General features: G+C 37.2%; 1 protein-coding gene across 1 annotated transcript; it reads right to left on the reverse strand.

Moving 5' to 3' along the window:
- Window positions 1-10,381: 10,381 nt before the first annotated feature.
- On the reverse strand, window positions 10,382-11,701 carry LOC109022262 (NDR1/HIN1-like protein 13). Its single transcript, XM_019005127.2, has one exon. It carries the CDS (start codon window positions 11,434-11,436, stop codon window positions 10,609-10,611), a length of 828 nt encoding a protein of 275 aa, XP_018860672.1. The 5' UTR covers window positions 11,437-11,701; the 3' UTR covers window positions 10,382-10,608.
- Between the last annotated feature and the right edge of the window lie 6,464 nt (window positions 11,702-18,165).

Consider the following 18,165-nt stretch of genomic DNA (forward strand, 5'->3'; position numbering starts at 1 on the left):
AAATATTAAATAAATCGCTACAAATGAAACAATCTATTCCAACGGTCTAAGTAAATCGCTGGTAAAACTTTTTTCTGATGCTTTCTTATCGTCAAAAACTATCAAAATCGACTCAAAAAATAAGTATTTCTGACGATTTAAATTTATTGTCGGCAGAATATATTCCTAGCATGCAAAAATCGCTGGAATTAAGTATTTGTAGCGACATTGTGTTGCCGCAAATGCTTTAAATTTATTTCCGGTGAGTATAAAGGGTTTTCACAACATTAAAAAAAAAAAAAAAAAAACACGCCAACAAAATTTTACCTTACAAATTAGTTTATAGTTCTTTTGACATTCTCAAAAAAGATCTCTACTCCTAATATGACCATATAATGATCTCCTTAACTAAAATGAAAGGACTATAGTATATGCTTAAGAATAAAAAAACTAAAATAAAAAAATCCAGATAAACCAAGCTTGAGAATGAAAATCGAATAAAATGTCACAAAAGTAAGCCTCCAAGTGAGCTTATTGCATATATACCCACTTATTGCATACCCATTTAAAGTCCCACATTTCCAACTTATTACATCCAATCCATGGCTCTGCACATCCCTTGCATCTTCTCAATACAACTCCATTTAATATCTAATTCTCAAAGTAAGCCTCCAAGTGAGCTTTCATGCTTCACTTTATAGTTCATTACAAAGATCCAAGAACTTCATCATTTCATCCAAACGCCCATTTTAAATTTAACATCAATCCAAGCTACACAATTTAATTCAAATTCAATGTAAAAAGCCCTTCCTCCATTCCTACACAAAAGCTAGCCCAAAAATACTACACAGTACATATTCATTCAAGACCTTCCATTGAACAAACATAACTTATTAACTTCAAACTAACTTTAATTACTAAATATCACATATATACATTACATGGAAACAGTTTCCAAACGAGATAATCTGTCCAACTACTATGCTTCATTATCTCATAAAACATCAATCCATAAGCCATAAAACTAAACACATTCTGTCCGACACGTGCAATACATACCTACTACACCACCTCCTTTAATACTCATTCACATTCAACAACTAATTGATTCCATTCCTTGTAATAAAAATAAAGAAAAAGGGAAGGAAGTGGTACCATGAGGGAGAAGGCTAGAGGATGGTCTGTCCAAGCCAAAACCAAGAAAGGGAAAATGATAGAACTTGAGCTGGTGGCGTCTTGGAGGAATTCCTAGCTGAATCTCATGTGTGTTGCTGCTATGACCTAGAGCTTAAAAGAGAGAAATCAGCTTATATTAAAGGAGAAAGAGATGACTCGATTACTGAAGTATCAGGACATAAATTTCGTACTCATCCACCACTCTGCTCATGCAAGAGCTCTCCTGTATATTACACAGGATCCAACAATGAGCTTCGTAACAATTTACCAGCAGATCCATAATGAGCTAAGCACATGCAGTTTATCAAAGGGATTTATAATATATATACCTAGGAGGCCCAATATAGGTGAACCAAACCCAAAAAATGTAAATCTTTGTCCTAGTAATAGGAAAAATACTTCCATTAAAATGTTCTACAAGCTCACGAAGGTCATCTCTCTGACTAGCAACCTTCCTTCCTGTCAAATTCCTCAAATGAAGAACAAGATCAAGTGAATAACACAACCTCATCTACCTTTTTTCTTTTTTTTGATAGGTAAAGAAGAAAAGGGCAAAAAAAAAAAAAAAAAGAGATTATTAGAAATATTATTTACATAAATATGTCATCAAGGAGAAGCAAATGATTTAAACCTTGGTGATGCTTTAAATTAGTGGAGCTGGTAGAATCAGAAAAAGTCGTTCTAAAATTATGATATCACCAAATATTTCTGGCTTGAAGGCATCTTCCCCTTCATTTTTTATTTCAACATACACAAAGGTGTAACTGCAAGAAACAAATTGACACACTAAGAAACTTGATAAACTAATGTAGTCTCAACAAATATACTAGGGGTGAACACCAAATCAAAATGCATAGTAATTCTAGGCAATATCTTCTTTTTATAAGTAATTCTATTCAATATCTTCAATACATGATATGAGAGAAAATTGTAATGCTTGTATGGAAATAAACATCATAGATATATTTTCCATTTTGACTTTAAAGGCTCTTTTGCCTTCTTATTGAGACTTTAAGCATCCTCAAAAGCAAATGATTAAAAATCGCAGCGTATAGAAAACTTAATAATTAATATGCAAGATGGGAGAGGTCAACTTATCAAAAGAAATACGATGGGACTTCGAGAAAGTGTATGTATATATATATATATATATATATATATACTTTTGTTTGATAAGAAAAGAATAATAATATTTCATTAAGTGGCAAGGAACTAAGAATCATGTTTGTTCACAGATATGAATTGATAGAACTCATACAAAATTTGAGAATAATGTTTAACCAAAAGAAACTAAACTTAAGCATTTATGCATCGATCAGACTCAATTTGTTTTAAAGTTGAAGAATCCCAACCTCCAAAATTGCTACAGTTACTCACCCTTCAATGGCGGCACATATTCCCATATCTGAGGTTTAGCATCCTTATCCTTGCATATCTGGATGCAAAAGTAACATGGTTGCAATAGCCAATCACATTACAAAATAATCACCCTTAAAAAAATCATCGTTACAGGATTCTTACTTGGAGAACTACAACGTCATCTGTTGCTAAAAGGGTAATCAAACCATAGTCAGAATGAGCTCCAGCTCCATATATTCCCTTTGAGGGATCAGAAACTTGACCTAAAAAAACCCTTCCATAGATTAGCAACTGCACAACAAGGCCGGGTTCAACATTTTCTTCAAGAACAGAACTTAGATTCAACCTTCGTAGTGTAATAAGCGCAAGGTTGCAATTGGCTCGCCAAGCATTTGTGGCCTGTCAAAGAAATCAACCTCCAGATCAAGTGTAAGAGCTATTATCCTGGCAACTGCTCTTGAAACCTTTCTGAATGAACATAAGGAATCAATTCAAAAGGCAAGAATGAAATAGATAGTTCATAACTCATACTATCTGAATCCTTGAACGCCAGCCATTCTAGAGAAAACTGATCCACCCTAAATTAAACAGTTAAGAATGGGTTCACAGTGTTTAAAACCCACATATGTGTGGTTAACAAAATCACATAAACACACAATAATTTAGGATTGCTAGGCACACACTGTCATCCACACAATGCCTATAGCAATTGGTAATTAAAAGTCAGACCCTCATCTTCATGTTCAAAACAAAAGCTATTTACATTTTGGATAGTTATAAAACCCTGAATGCTGTAATTTGGGCCCACCATAATTTGTGTAGCAACATGCTCACTAACAAAAGGTTACTCTCATCCCCATTAGACATTACTCTTATCTTCAGTTCCATTAGCATTAAACTAAATAGACTCAAAAAAACCCCATTTCAAGTCTTTTTAATCAAGAGCCTCTGTATTAGCATAAAGTTCAACCAAATGCACTCCAACAATGTACACCTATCTTCAAAACTTATTGCGAGGTCGTACATCACAATCTGAAAAATCCCCCAAGGCATTCACAAACTGAAAATAGCACAAAACGTAGGAAAAATCCCCAAAACCCACAGACTGTACAAATGAAATTCATTTCACAAAAATTTCATGGGAGTGGAAATTAACTTGAAGTGAATGTGGGCGTGTTCGTGAGAAGCAGAGAAGAAGAAGGGCCTTATGTTATGTGGGATTTGGGTTGAAGCTTTGTGGAATCTGCAGTGAGGCATCGAAGGAATAGCTGTTCATGAGTAACAGCTTTAACGGTTAGTCAATACGGTGCGTTGAGTATTAAATAAAACGTTGCGTTAAAAGGGGTTTGAGTTTTAATGAAACGATTCGTTTGGACTTGTGATAGCTTATAGAAATAAGTTTAGACGGCGTCGTTTTGTTTTTCTTCTTTAATTGGGAAGCTTTTCCCGAGTTGTCTGTTAGTTCTGTTATAGCTTTCTATAAAAGGGGGGGGGGATTGTGTAATCGGGTAGATAATTTTTCTTCTATAAACAGTCATTGTAAGGAGCTTGGAGATTGCTCGAAAATCTCTCTCATTCAGTTCTATAACAGTGTGATTCATTCTTCCATTACGAGAGTTCAATTACTTGAGTTGTGGCATTCTATTGTTCTGAGTAATTGTATGAAACTAGATAACAGGTTTGTGAATGCGAAGGAGGAAGAGGAAGGCACATAACAATTGGTATCAGCAGTAGGCGATCCTTACATCAGAGGTTTCTATGGCAGAAGGAACGCGTGGTGCATTGAAAGGTTAGCAGGAGGCATCTCAGAAACAACATGAAGCAGTCCAATTATAGCTTCAACATCATCAACACTCTATCACAGGGATAACAGAAAGGTTAGATCAACTTTCTAATATGTTGAGATCTGTTGTGGAAACTGTGAATGACATATCTCATTATGATAGGGAGGTATCTCGAGATAGAGATCTGCCTCCTAGGAATCATGAGGGAAGATGTGGTTTTCAGAAAGGAATTAGGTTGGATTTTCCTCATTTTAATGGTCTTGATCCTGCGGGATGGATCTTTAAAACTAATCAATACTTTGATTGCTTTCAAGTACATTTTCATCAGAAGTTAATGGTGGCATCACATCATATGGAAGGTGAGGCATTGGTATGGTACCATAATGCCTTGGATTCGGGTCAATTTAACTCTTGGGAGACCTTGGTGGTGGCTATGCAAACTAGGTTTGGACCATCAGCATTTGATGATCCAATGGAGGCCTTAATGCGACTAAAACAGACTAGTTCTGTTGGTCTGTATACCACACAATTTGAGGCACTATCTAACAGGTTAAAAGGCTTATCTGATAGACATAAAATGAGCTGTTATATTAGTGGCTTGAAAGATGACATTAGAATCCTTGTTAAAATATTTAATCCAATGAATTTAGGAGCTGCCCTTGGCTTGGCCAAGTTACAAGAAGAGTATGTGTTGTCTTCAAGGAGACCTTGGAGACCAAATCCTCATTTTGCTGAGAAATGGCCAGTTAATCAGAATGCACTTAAAGATATTGGTGAGGAAGGCAGCAAGAATGCCCTTCCCTGGAAGAAAGTGAATGCTTCTCACATGGATGAGAAGAGAGGGAAGGGTTTATGGTTTCATTGTGAAGAAAAATGGAATCCGAATCATGTTTGTAAAAAGACTAAGGTTTACTTCATTCAAGCTGATGTTGATGACTTAAACCAGTCTGATAGTGAAGGGCCTTTGTGTATAGAAGATGTAGAACCTGATCCTATAGCTGCTGATACCTTAGAAGTGTCTGTTAATGCTATTTCTAGTTCTATTGGTGCTAATGCTATGAGATTACATGGATGTGTAGGTTCTTGTGTTGTTGAAATTTTAGTAGACTCGGGGAGCACACATAATTTTGTGGATCCTTTAGTGATCCAGGGTGCTAAAGTGAGGGTACGCCATGCCTCTAGTTTGCAAGTCAGAGTGGCCAATGGTGAAAAATGTTTGAGTCAAGGTTGTGGAATGGAGACATTTAAGATTCAAGAGTCAAGATTTTCTATGCCTTTCCATGTTCTGGCATTGGGAGGATGTGATGTTGTCCTCGGGGTTCAATGGTTGAAGACCTTGGGTTCTATTACTTAGAATTTTGTTGATATGTCAATGCAATTTGAGTGGGATGGTCAATTGGTACACTTACAAGGGTTAAATTGTGCCAGGATACATATGATGTTTGGTATGTCAGGATTTAAGTCCCATTTTGTGAATAAACAAGGCTGATTGTTACAGCTGATGCCTGTTGAGCAGCACAATGAGGAAGTTTGTGTAGAAGGACCCATGGCTGACTTACTCAAGGACTTCACTGATGTTTTTGCTGAACCTGTTGGTTTGCCTCCAAGAAGAGCTTTTGATCATCCAATCATCCTCAAGGAGGGTGCTTCTCCTATTTCAGTTCGACCATACAGGTATCCTCATTATCAAAAATCTGAGATTGAAAAAATTGTCAATGATTTGCTGCATTCAGGTGTGGTCAGGCCTAGCCAAAGTCTATTTTCTTCTCCTGTACTATTGGTCAAGAAAGCTGATGGAACTTGGCGTATGTGCATCGACTATAGGGCCCTAAACCAGGAAACTATCAAAGATAAGTTCCCAATTCCTGTTATAGATGAATTGCTGGATGAATTGTTTGGGGCTAGATTTTTTTCCAAGTTGGATTTAAGAGCTGGATACCACCAGATTCGAGTGAGGGAAGGAGATATTCCAAAAACAGCTTTTAGAACTCATGAGGGCCATTATGAGTTCTTAGTGATGCCCTTTGGTCTCACTAATGCCCCTGCTACATTCCAAGGTTTAATGAACCATATTTTCAAGCCTTTCTTGAGAAGGCTTGTCTTGGTTTTTTTTTTATGATATTCTCATATATAGTAAGGATATGGCTGAGCATTTATTGCATGTGAAGACTGTTTTAAGTACATTAAGACAACATACTCTTTATGCCAAGATGTCTAAGTGCAAGTTTGGTGTACAAGAGGTTGAGTATTTGGGCCATATAATATCTGGGAATGGGGTATAAACAGATCCAGCAAAGACTGCAGCTATGGTGAATTGGCCTGTTCCTACAACCTTGAAGTCTTTGAGAGGTTTTTTAGGATTAACAGGCTACTATAGGAAATTTATAAGAGCCTATGGGTCTATAGCAGCTCCCTTAACAGATTTGTTGAAGAAAAATTCTTTTTGTTGGAGTGATAAGGCTGTTGTTGCTTTCGAATTGTTGAAAACAGCTATTAGCAACCCTCCTGTGTTGAGGTTGCCTAATTTCACAAAGGTTTTCACCATTGAGTGTGATGCTTCTGATATGGGTCTTGGGGCAGTCTTGATGCAAGAGTCTCAACCCATAGCTTTTTATAGCAAAGCTTTGAAAGGGAAAGCCTTGTTATTATCAACATATGAGAAAGAACTGTTGGCTTTAGTCTTGGTTGTTCAGAGATGGAGACCCTATCTGTTGGGCCATCCCTTTAAGATCAAGATTGACCAACAAGCTCTAAAGTTTTTGGTTGAACAAAAAATTGGTACTGAGGCACAACATAAATGGGTTTCCAAACTCATTGGTTATGATTTCACATTGGATTATAAGAAGGGCAAGGAAAATTTGGTTGCTGATGCCCTTTCAAGGAAAGATGAGCAGGAACAAGCTGTGATGGCTATGATTTCTTTTCCCACTCCTTTGTGGATTGAAGAACTCAAGCAGAGTTATTCTTCATGTCCTGATTATATTGGTTTGGTTCCTAAATTGCAGCAAGGTCAACAAGGGCCAAAACATTTTTCTGTTCAACAAGGATTGCTACTCAGAAAAGGGAAATTGGTGGTTGTTCCCTCTTCATCTATTTTGCCCAAGATATTGCAATATATTCATGACAACTCACAAGCTGGTCATGTGGGTTATCACAAGACTCTTCAAAGGGCACGAAGGGATTTTTGGTGGCTAGGCATGAGGAAGGATGTGAGGAAATTAGTCAAGGAATGTGAAATCTGTCAAGTCAATAAAATTGAGAATGTGAAGTATCCTGGGTTGTTACAACCTTTACCTGTTCCTGACTCTCCATGGCTTGATATCTCCATGGATTTCATTGAGGGTTTACCCCTTTCTAATGGCCTTTCTGTAGTGCTGTCTGTAGTGGACAGGTTGACTAAATTTGGTCATTTCTTTCCTCTCTCCCATCCTTACACAGCTGTTAAAGTAGCTCATGCTTTTTTTGATAGGGTTTTTAAGTTACATGGTCTACCTAGATCTATAGTTTCTGACCGAGATGCTGTTTTTACAAGCTCTTTTTGGAAGCAATTGTTTCACTTGCAAGGTGTTTCCTTGGACTTTACCTCTTCATACCATCCTCAATCTGATGGGCAAACAGAAGCATTAAATAAATGCTTGGAAGGTTATTTGAGATGTTACTGTAGTCAACAACCAAGAGTGTGGTCTTCATGGTTAGTTATGGTTGAGTGGTGTTATAACACTACTCTACACTCTTCTATTCAAATGACTCCTTTCGAGGCTCTTTATGGTTATGGTCCACCTAAACTTCTTTCTTATGTGCCTGGAATTTCTTCCAATCATGCTGTTAATCAGTAGTTGAGAACAAGGGATGAACTGCTCAGTTTATTGAAGGATAATATGGCAAAGGCCCAACACAGGATGAAGTTTTTTGCTGATAAAGGGAGAACATAAAGATCTTTTCAGGTTGGTGATTGGTTTTTCTTAAGACTGCAGCCTTATAGACAAAAGACTGGAGGTATGCGTCACAACATGAAATTAGCTCCAAGGTTTTATGGGCCATTTCAAATTCTGCAAAAGGTGGGATCAGTAGCTTATAAACTTGATTTACCATCATCTTCAAAAATCCACCCTGTTTTCCATGTTTCTTGTTTAAAAAAGAAAGTGGGACAACATGTCATTCCTTTGCCAACCTTGCCTCCAACTGATTTTAGTGGTCTTTTGCAACCTGAGCCAAGAGAGATCCTTGACCGCAGACTACAGCAGAAGGGTAACAAAGTTGTGACTGAAGTGTTGGTGAGTTGGGTGGGGGCTGCTCCTGAGGACTCTTCTTGGGAATGTTTGTGGAAATTGAGACAACTGTATCCACATTTGGTGGGTACGGTTTTATAAATGTTATGTGGGATTTGGATTGAAGGCCTTGTGGGCAAGTCCTTTGAGAGGGGGAGAATGTTATGTGGGATTTGGGTTGAAGCTTTGTGGAATTTGTAGTGAGGCATCGAAGGAATAGCTGTTCAGGAGTAATGGCTAGTCAATACGGTGCGTTGAGTATTAAATAAAACGTTGCGTTACAAAGGGGTTTGAGTTTTAATGAAACGATTCGTTTGGACTTGTGATAGCTTATAGAAATAAGCTTAGATGGCGTCGTTTTGTTTTTCTTCTTTAATTGGGAAGTTTTTCCCGAGTTGTCTGTTAATTCCGTTATAGCTTTCTATAAAAGGGGGGGGGGGATTGTGTAATTGGGTAGATCATTTTTCTTCTATAAACAGTCATTGTAAGGAGCTTGGAGATTGCTCGAAAATCTCTCTCATTCAGTTCTATAACAGTGTGATTCATTCTTCCATTACGAGAGTTCAATTACTTGAGTTGTGGCATTCTATTGTTTTGAGTAATTGTATGAAACTAGATAACAAGTTCATGAATGCGAAGGAGGAAGAGGAAGGCACATAACACCTTACCACCGATCGGCAACTCAGAACTCCAAGAACTCCCACAAACGCGCGCAGTACCAAACCCACAAGAAATCTACAGTGGAGAGAGAGACATGGTCTATTGTGAAGGCCCTGGGGTTCGAAGTCAGAGGGTAGAACGAGAGAGAGAGAGAGATGGAGAGAACATACCCAGAAGGACGATGAGCACCGTGCGAGAGAGGAAGAGGGATTGGGGAGAGACAGGGCAGAACTGAGGGAAATAAACAAGGGGAAAACGCGCGGGATAATATCATTTTATTCATTTATTCCGGCACTTTCATATTGCCGCAAAATCTCAAAACATCAGTCCATTTCGACAGCTTATTTGCGGCGACTATAAATCGCCGGTAATAGTCAACATAAATTAAACAAAAGTAGAATGACTGTCTTTTACTTTTTAGTTAAAAAATGGTTGCAAAAGAGCACTTTCACATTTCCGGCGAACAACGAACCGTCGCAACATGTTTTTTTTATATTGCGGCAAATTTTTTCGTCACAAAAAGTAAAAATCGCTATAAAAATTGCTTTATTATTTGCAGCGAATTTGTCAGTCACAAAAAGTAGAAAAAATCACTGTAAAAGACCATTTTCCAACTTGATGTGAAGAGACCATGACGATGTAAAAAATCACTACAAATAAAGACTTTTTGCGACAATTTTATTTCTAACAGACAAAAATTGCTGCAAAAGGCCTTATTTCTTGTAGTGTAATTGCTATAGTCTTATAAAATAAAATGCTCAATTTTATCACCAACTATGAATGAATAATTTATAAGCATGGAATTATGATTTATACCTTCTATCTATTAATCTCATTAATATCCATAAATCATAAATTATATAACTTGTAAACTAAGTTAAAGCAATGCCCAATGTTAATATAATTTTTCAAAATAAAAAATATTATGTAAAATAAAACAATATTTCAAAATTTCACTCTGGTTGAATTATTATGACATTAATCTTGAATTAACCTTAAAAATATTTCATAATATAATTATTCTATTATCAAGCCAGTGAGTAGAGCACACTATCCACATCACTTAAATGATAATATTTTATTTATAAGATTTAAATTTTAAAATTTATCCTTTAAATCATATTATATAACGTCAGTCAGTCATATGTGGTATAAGAGAATTAGAATTTCATTAATCTTCAGAATATGCCAATACAACTTCAAAATTGGAAAAGAAATTCTATTTATATTGATGAACAATTATGTATAAACAGCTAAAAAACAATTACAAACCTTAGAAAGAAAATAAAAATTTAAGCAATGCATGTGTGTACCAGGCCACAACCTAACTGTGGACCAAATCAACAAAAACACTATATTGAACGCGTCTCTCCGTCCTTTTTCTACCAAAGATCCACACCATAGTCACATTCATTGGAAATGATCTTCGCGTTCGCCGTTAGCTTATCCACCGTTAAGTCACAGTCCACCTTAACGGTAATCGTCCACGTCTTAACGGACCCCACCTTGATCTTAACGGGCGCTCTTATTTTCAACTCTAACGGTATGTTACCTCGCGTCTGCGCCTCCACCAACGAGCTCTTCACCCTGCTCGATAACTCGATCCGGGTCCCTTTTAGCGCCGTCCGGAAGACCGTCACGTTGTTCGACGGCTGGTAAAATGCCGGCAATGCGCCGTTGCAAAGTTTAACGTCCGTATAGTAGATCTCGACGGAGCTGTCCTTCTGGTAGTGGATTCCGATCTTGTCGTTGGGGTTATCGGCTCTGACGGTGACATCGAGCTCAGGCGAGACCGTGAGGATCGAAGAAGACGATGTCGCCGTCGTCAGGTTGAGGCCCCTGATGGCGATTGCGTTGACCGAGTAGTTCGGCGATTCGGGCTTGACGACGAGGTAGAAGATGCCTGCGGCGACGGCGACGAGGACCAGGACGATAGCAGTGAGTGCGAGGAACCAGCAAAGGCAGAGGCAGCAGGGTGGACGGCGGTTTCCGCTGCCAGCGAGGTTCTTGTAGCGGCGAGCGTTCTCGGGTGGAGGGACACGGTAGACCTGGTCCTTGGGGACGTGGATCACATAGGTTCCGGGCTGAGGCACTGGTTTCTCGGAATACGTAGGGGCGGGTTTGAGCGCAGTCTCAGAGCTGTCGGAGAAGGTTTCGTCTGGTGCAGGTGCCGGTGGGGGCGAGTCATGCGGGTGGACTCGTTTGGCCATTTGGTGAGTTGGGAAGATTGTGGAACTCGATGGGAGTGGATATTGAACAGATTGGTATGCACCTGATCTGTATCCGAAGTTGATTCCCCTGTTTCTTCTTCGTAGCTTGGAATGGTGCTGCGCGAGAGAGAATGTGGGCTGTGGCAGCTGAGAGTTGATAGAGGAGGAAGGGGGAGTGGGTATTATTTAGAACTTAGAAGTTAAAGGGTTCTTTCTTCATTAGAAGGAGGGTGGGCGAGGGGCGTGTGGACTGAGTAAAGAAGAAAGTATGTTGGGTATACAGTTCATGCTGAGATGTCGAATTAAATAAGAATAATGCTACTCTCACCACTCCCGGTCCCGCTCCCGGTCCCGCTATATTTTTTTTTATTTTTTTAATATATTTTTTTTTACTTAATGATTAAGTAAGTGTTTTTTAATGATATTATAATTTTTTTATTTTTTTAAAAAATATTTTATAGTGTTAAAAAAAATACATGTATAAAAAAGTAAAATAAAAAAATACTACATTTTACACTGAGCGAGACTGAGAGCGGGAGAGGGAGCGGGGGCTGTAGCACGGTTCATTAAATAAAGGGTGCAAGCAGTGATACCTTTTATATATACCGCGTGCATATCCTTTTATCTCGAAGTTGGCACGCGGTTTTTAAAATAAAAATAATATTAAAAAATATATTTTAATAATATTTTAATTTTAACTCATCTTATCTTATCTCTAAAAATAAACGAGTAGTTTTAGATCGCTCATTTTATCTTATTTACGTAGAATCACTACTTGGTATTACGTGATTTAGAGGAATACTATTTCATCATCTATTTTTTCATCGTTCTATTATATGGCATTAGATGATTTGATACTATTTATTATATTTCACTTCTGAACATTTCATCTTATGCCACATATAGGATGATGATGAGAAAATAGATGATGAATATATTTTTTTTAAAACTTTAGATTCCTTTTATATGTTCTATGTTTGTATTTTTAATAAACCACGTATCATGTCAATGAAACAACAGAATCGCTACAAGCAAGTTACTTTGCGCAGGATGTTGGGGAGGATGCTATGTCAGCTTCTTTTTTTTTTTTTTTTTTTTTTTTTTTTTTTTTTTAAAAAATAAAATTTGAAAAAAGCATAACAAATACATGAAAAAGAAACACACGAGGGAAAGAAGCAATTCTCATTCTCCATCCCACGCTAGCACGTTCAACGCCAACATTTCATTGTCGCACCTCATAGGTCATCGTCGGCGTTATCTCTGGCCGTTTTGAACACTTCATCTCTACTAGTTTTCATCATCATCTGTGGTAAGTGGGTTCATTTCCCCCATATTTATAAAAGTCTATTTTCATAAATTTGTTGTTTAATCTTTAGAATGTTGATAAATTTATGGAATGTTGGGGAGATTTTTTTTTTGAAATAGAAAACACTGTTGGAGGGCTCCTCTTGTTGGGGAGAAATTTTTTTGAAATAGAAGTTTCCTTGCCATTTTGAAATAGAAAACACTGTTAGTTGCCCAAAGTAGTATGCCATTGTCCTGGTGCTTTTCATTTGCATCTATGTTGCGGGATTTGCATGGTCTTGGGTCCCCTTGGCTGGTTGGTGCCTAGTGAAATTTTTCCTCTTGAAATTCGATTTGCTGCTCAGAGTGTGCAAACCCAATATCATGTTATAAAATGATTTTTAATGTTATAAAATGATTTTTAATGTCATAAAATTATTTTTAAAATGATTTTTAATATTATAAAATGATAACCATTCTCTAGATAAATGGAGAAAGGGAAGGAGCACGCATCTCCTATAACACCTCCTACTACAGATCCATCAACAATTCCTACAACCCAAGTATTTATCAAGTTCATTTGATTGTTCGAATAATGTCTATATTGATATTACTACATCTTTGTTTCATAATAATTATTGGTTTCCATGTTAGGTGCTACCAATACCATTTATGATGGTTTCTCAAACTATATGCATGACTGCCATCCACCAATGCCACATCCGTGGTTACCACCATTTGTCCCTCGTCCTGATGCCAATCTATTTACATGGACTACTCAGGTGATAAGTTTGTTCCTTAAGTTGTTCCCTTAATTTTCACAATTTTTCTAATCGATTTAAAACATGGATTTGTTTTGTGGGTTTAAACTACAGAAAAATCTAATACCCCAATTTCACCCATCAGTTAACCCGTCAATTGGTTTACACTTCGTAAGTTCAAGCAATGTTGAAGAGAAACTGAGTGCCACATCTGACTCTAGGGAGGTTGAAAGTTTGTCTACGTCCACTGTTCCTGATACTGTTGAATCCAAACATAAAGATGAGTCTGGAACACAGAATATAGTGCATACTAAGGTGAGCGATATCATTGAGGAGCCAAAGTTGGGGATGATGTTTAAATCCGAAGAAAAATTACTTTTGTATTATAAGAAATATGGGAAACAATGGAGTTTCGGGGTAAGTACTCTGAGTAGTAAGAGGTTCAAGGATGAGACTCTCAGATATATCACACTTGATTGTGCTCGTGGAGGGAAGGCACATAATCGGACGTCAAATGTTGCCAGGCCACGTCCAACATAAAAAACAGAATGTAAGGCAAAGATAAATGTTTCGTTTGTTGATAGGATGTTGAAAGTGTTGAGTGTAAACAATGAGTACAACCATGACCTAAGTCCATAGAAATCAAGGTTCTTTTGCTGCAATAGAGAAGTGAGCGAGTCTGTAAAGAGAGTTTTAGATACAAATTATCCGGCGAAGATCTGAATGAATAATAGTTTTGCCTCTCTTGTGCAAGGTGCGGGTGGGTATGAACATTTTTCATTCTTAGAAAAAGACTGTCGTAATTATATTGACAAGACACGTCACATTTGAGTTGGGAAATGTGGCGTTGGAGCCCTCCGTGAGTATTTTGCTAGGATGCAATACAAACATGATGCATTTTTGCTCTAATGGCTTTGGATGATGATGGCATGTTGATAAATGTTTTTTGGGTAGACGCACGAAATAGGGCAGCCTACAAATATTTTGGCGATGTCGTTACATTCGACACCACATATTTAACAAACAGGTATGTGATGTCTTTTGCACTGTTTGTGGGTGTAAACCATCATGGCCAATAAATCTTTTTGGGGGCATGATTGATTTCTAGTGAGGATATTGAAACGTTTACATGGTTGTTTGAGATTTGGTTGAATTGTATGGATGGTAATGTCTCGAAGGCTATTATCATGGATCAAGATAGAGCAATAAAAAATGCCATTGCTGCTGTCTTTCAAAATAGCCGACATAGATTTTGCTTATGACATATACTAAAAAAAGTACCTTAGAAGTTGGGTTCCCATAGTGCATATAAAACATGGTTGAAAAGTCAATTGCTCAAGTGTGTGTATGACTCACAGACCATTGAGGAGTTTGAGAAATGTTGGGACATGTTACTTACGATTTACAACTTGCAGGAGAATGTCTGGTTGTAATCTTTATACACTGAGCGTACCAATTGGGCACCGGTATTTCTTAAATTTTTTTTTTTGGGCTGAAATGAGTACAACCCATGAAGCAAGAGCAGGAATGCTTTCTAAGATGGATATGTTTGTGCTAGGACAAACTTAAAAGAGTTTGTTGATCAGTTCAATAATGCATTGAGGAAGAAGATTGAGAATGAGAATGGGGCAGACTTCCAGTCATTCAACTCCAGAATCCCAGTTGTAACTGTTTCTCCATTTGAGAAGATATTTCAGGAGTTGTACACAAAATCTAAATTTAGAGAAGTTCAATAAGAAGTAGTGGGGATTGTTGGTTGTCTTCCAATTCTATAACAAAAGAATGGTGTAATTGCAACGTACCATGTAGAAGATGAAATCCATGTTGATGGTTTCATCAAAGAGGTTACCCATTCTGTGTACTTTAATGAGGCTAAGTGTGAGGTGAAGTGTTCATGCAAATTGTTTGAGATGAGAGGTATATTGTGTAGACATGTATTTGCCACTCTGAAGGTTAATCGAGTTCGTACGCTGCCTGAGAAGTACATACTGGATCGATGAAGAAAGGACATAAAAGAAAGTACACCCTAATAAGTAGTAGTTATGACATAGCTGATGCGGGGCCAGACGTGAATAGATATTCATGTATAATGAAGATATGTGGTGACGTTGCAAGTAATGCAGCTTCATGTGATGAAGATGCTCAGGATATGATTGACAAGTTGCATGCAATGAACGAGGTCTATCTCAGAAACAAGTCGCCAATCCAAATTTGTTCCAACGTTGCAATTCTAACAATAGATACAACTACATGTACGAGTTCGAAAAAAGTACTTAGTCCCCTTGTTGTGTGAGGCAAAGGCAGACTAGCATCTCTAAGGAGAGCTTCCATAATGGAGAATATGTGCAAACCCAAGACGAGAAAGGCTACGCAAAAGGAAAAAGGTAGACAGGTAATTAATCCTTAACTGTTTTTGCTATACTGCCTTACGTTGTTTTTTAAATGTAATATGGTTTTATTTTTTATTTGTCGCCACATGGAGGAGATATTGAAGTTGTTGACACAGGTAGGAATTTGTTTGGTGAAACATTGGTTGGGACTTAAGAGAGTGTTCCTATTCAGGTTTACAAACTCTTCATATTTAAATTATATTATATTTTATTTGTATTTAAAAAAATATTCTGTGTACTCAAGTTACTTTCATCTATTTTTTTGTTATTTAGCCGTGTGGAAACATTCCCGAGATTTTTTACTCTAGTGGAATCCAGTTTGGCAAACTAGTGGTTGTGACTCAAGAAAATGTACTTAATGATTCCGTTTTGTGTCGTCTCTAGATGTATCTTGGAGTGGATGGAACATAGCTGGATAATAAGGATGGAACATAGCCAGTTGTTGGAGATTTTACTTTGTGATTTCGAGATGTATTAAGTATATTTTGAAGATGTATTGTGATTGTAAACAATATGTAAACTCGTTTGCAATATATAGCTGATGGTAGTAATCACACATCCTGTTGTCTTTTATATTATAGTAGTGTATTTTGGGGAAGCTAAACTAAATGTAATAGAAGGAAGATTATGACTCTTCAATTTGTACAATATGCCCAAATCAAGTATTAATTTGTGGGTAGTTCGATGAGGAAAGTACTCCATTTTTCCCACTTAATGCATTTAAATCAACCTGTATCCAGTGACACAACAACATTCCAAATAGTTTCATAATACATAACGTTCCAAATAGTTTTATAATACACAACATTCCAAACAGTTCCATAATACACAACATTCTAAATAGTTCCATAATACACAACATTCTAAATATGACTCTGCAGTTTAATGACTTCTGACTTCACTGGCTTTTAACTCCACTTTAATGGCTTCTACAAGCATCTCATTCCTTGAAGCCTCAACTTGTATCATGGCTTCTGTTAACTGACTATACAAGCCCTCTTCCGCAACCTTTGGCTCGGAAATTGAAGACATCATTCTTTTAGCAGAATTATTTTCTGAACTAGTGCTTGTAATTGTTGGAGAAAATTAATTCTGGAGATTGCGAGGTGATGGATGGATTGCATTATTCCTACTGCAGTGAAATGACTTAGAGTAGAACCATGAAATTTCTACAGAACCATGAAAAGGTGACATGAAGGCATTCTAAAACTGAAAACAATGAATAATCAAGAAAAAGTCTGATTAAATAATCAAGATAAGTACAACCATCAATTTGGAAAAAGCAATAGCAGGTAGCAAATATCAATCCGCGAACTTGGGAGACAACGTGTTGCCTGGAAGAGTCAAGAACACACAGAGAAAATACTTAAACAAGAAGTTGCAGGTGCTCATGTATCAATCAATGTAATTGGCCTATTTGATGTGGAGTAAATCTTTTTATAAAACCATCTTCAGCTGTTAAATAATCAAGCATTAAATGTTGCCAGTAGCCCATCATTACGTTCTTCACCATCTAAGCAAATCGCTACCCAAAATTAAAAAAAAAGAAAAGAATTCTTAGCTAAAGCAGAGAACATTCATGGGAAAAAATATTGACAAAGAACAATCTAGATTTTGAATTTATAGCACTAAAGCCAATAAAAAAATGTGCACAATTGCCTAGTTCCTCGTTGGTTCTTTGTCCAGTGTTGTAAGACCCATTGAAAATACTAGAATTAAAAAGTCATGGTGCCGGAGCATCAGACCAGTAACCGACACAAAACTACATATCAGGTATCACCAAATAGAAAACATCAAGGCCTGATTAGCAATAATAAAAGGAAAAAAAATGCCCCAAATATAGAAAAAAGCTAGCTCCTACGTATAATCGTTCAACCAAAGCAACTTTTCCAAAAGCATTAACCAAAAAGAAATGTGAAACATTAAATTCAAAGCTACCTTCACTTTGAGAAGCACGAGCAGCTTCAAATCCCTTTTTTGTAGACACTCGAATATCATCTTGTTAGAATCCTTAGAATCTCGGGTCGCGACATGGATGAGGGAGATGGAGGGGCTTAGGGTTAAGAAACTGGGAAGGGAAAAATCAGAGAGATGGAGAAGGGAGACGGAGGGGGAGCAGGTTTCAAAATTGGGAAGGAAAAAAAATTCTAAAATGCACCGTACTAGTTTTCACGTAGACTCCGCGTTTGTTCATGCGCATCCCTTGCACAACTCTCTTACATAGAGAGTTTTCCATGAAACAAAGTGAACTGTATAATTGGAGATAGTACCATTTCTCATAAAATTATGATAGA

The sequence above is a fragment of the Juglans regia genome, chromosome 5, assembly GCF_001411555.2.
Source record: "Juglans regia cultivar Chandler chromosome 5, Walnut 2.0, whole genome shotgun sequence".
Lineage (NCBI taxonomy): Eukaryota > Viridiplantae > Streptophyta > Magnoliopsida > Fagales > Juglandaceae > Juglans > Juglans regia.

What these genes read in the sequence shown, in the direction of transcription:
- LOC109022262 (XM_019005127.2), bottom strand. Translation starts at nt 11,436, where the DNA reads ATGGCCAAACGAGTCCACCCGCATGACTCGCCCCCACCGGCACCTGCA.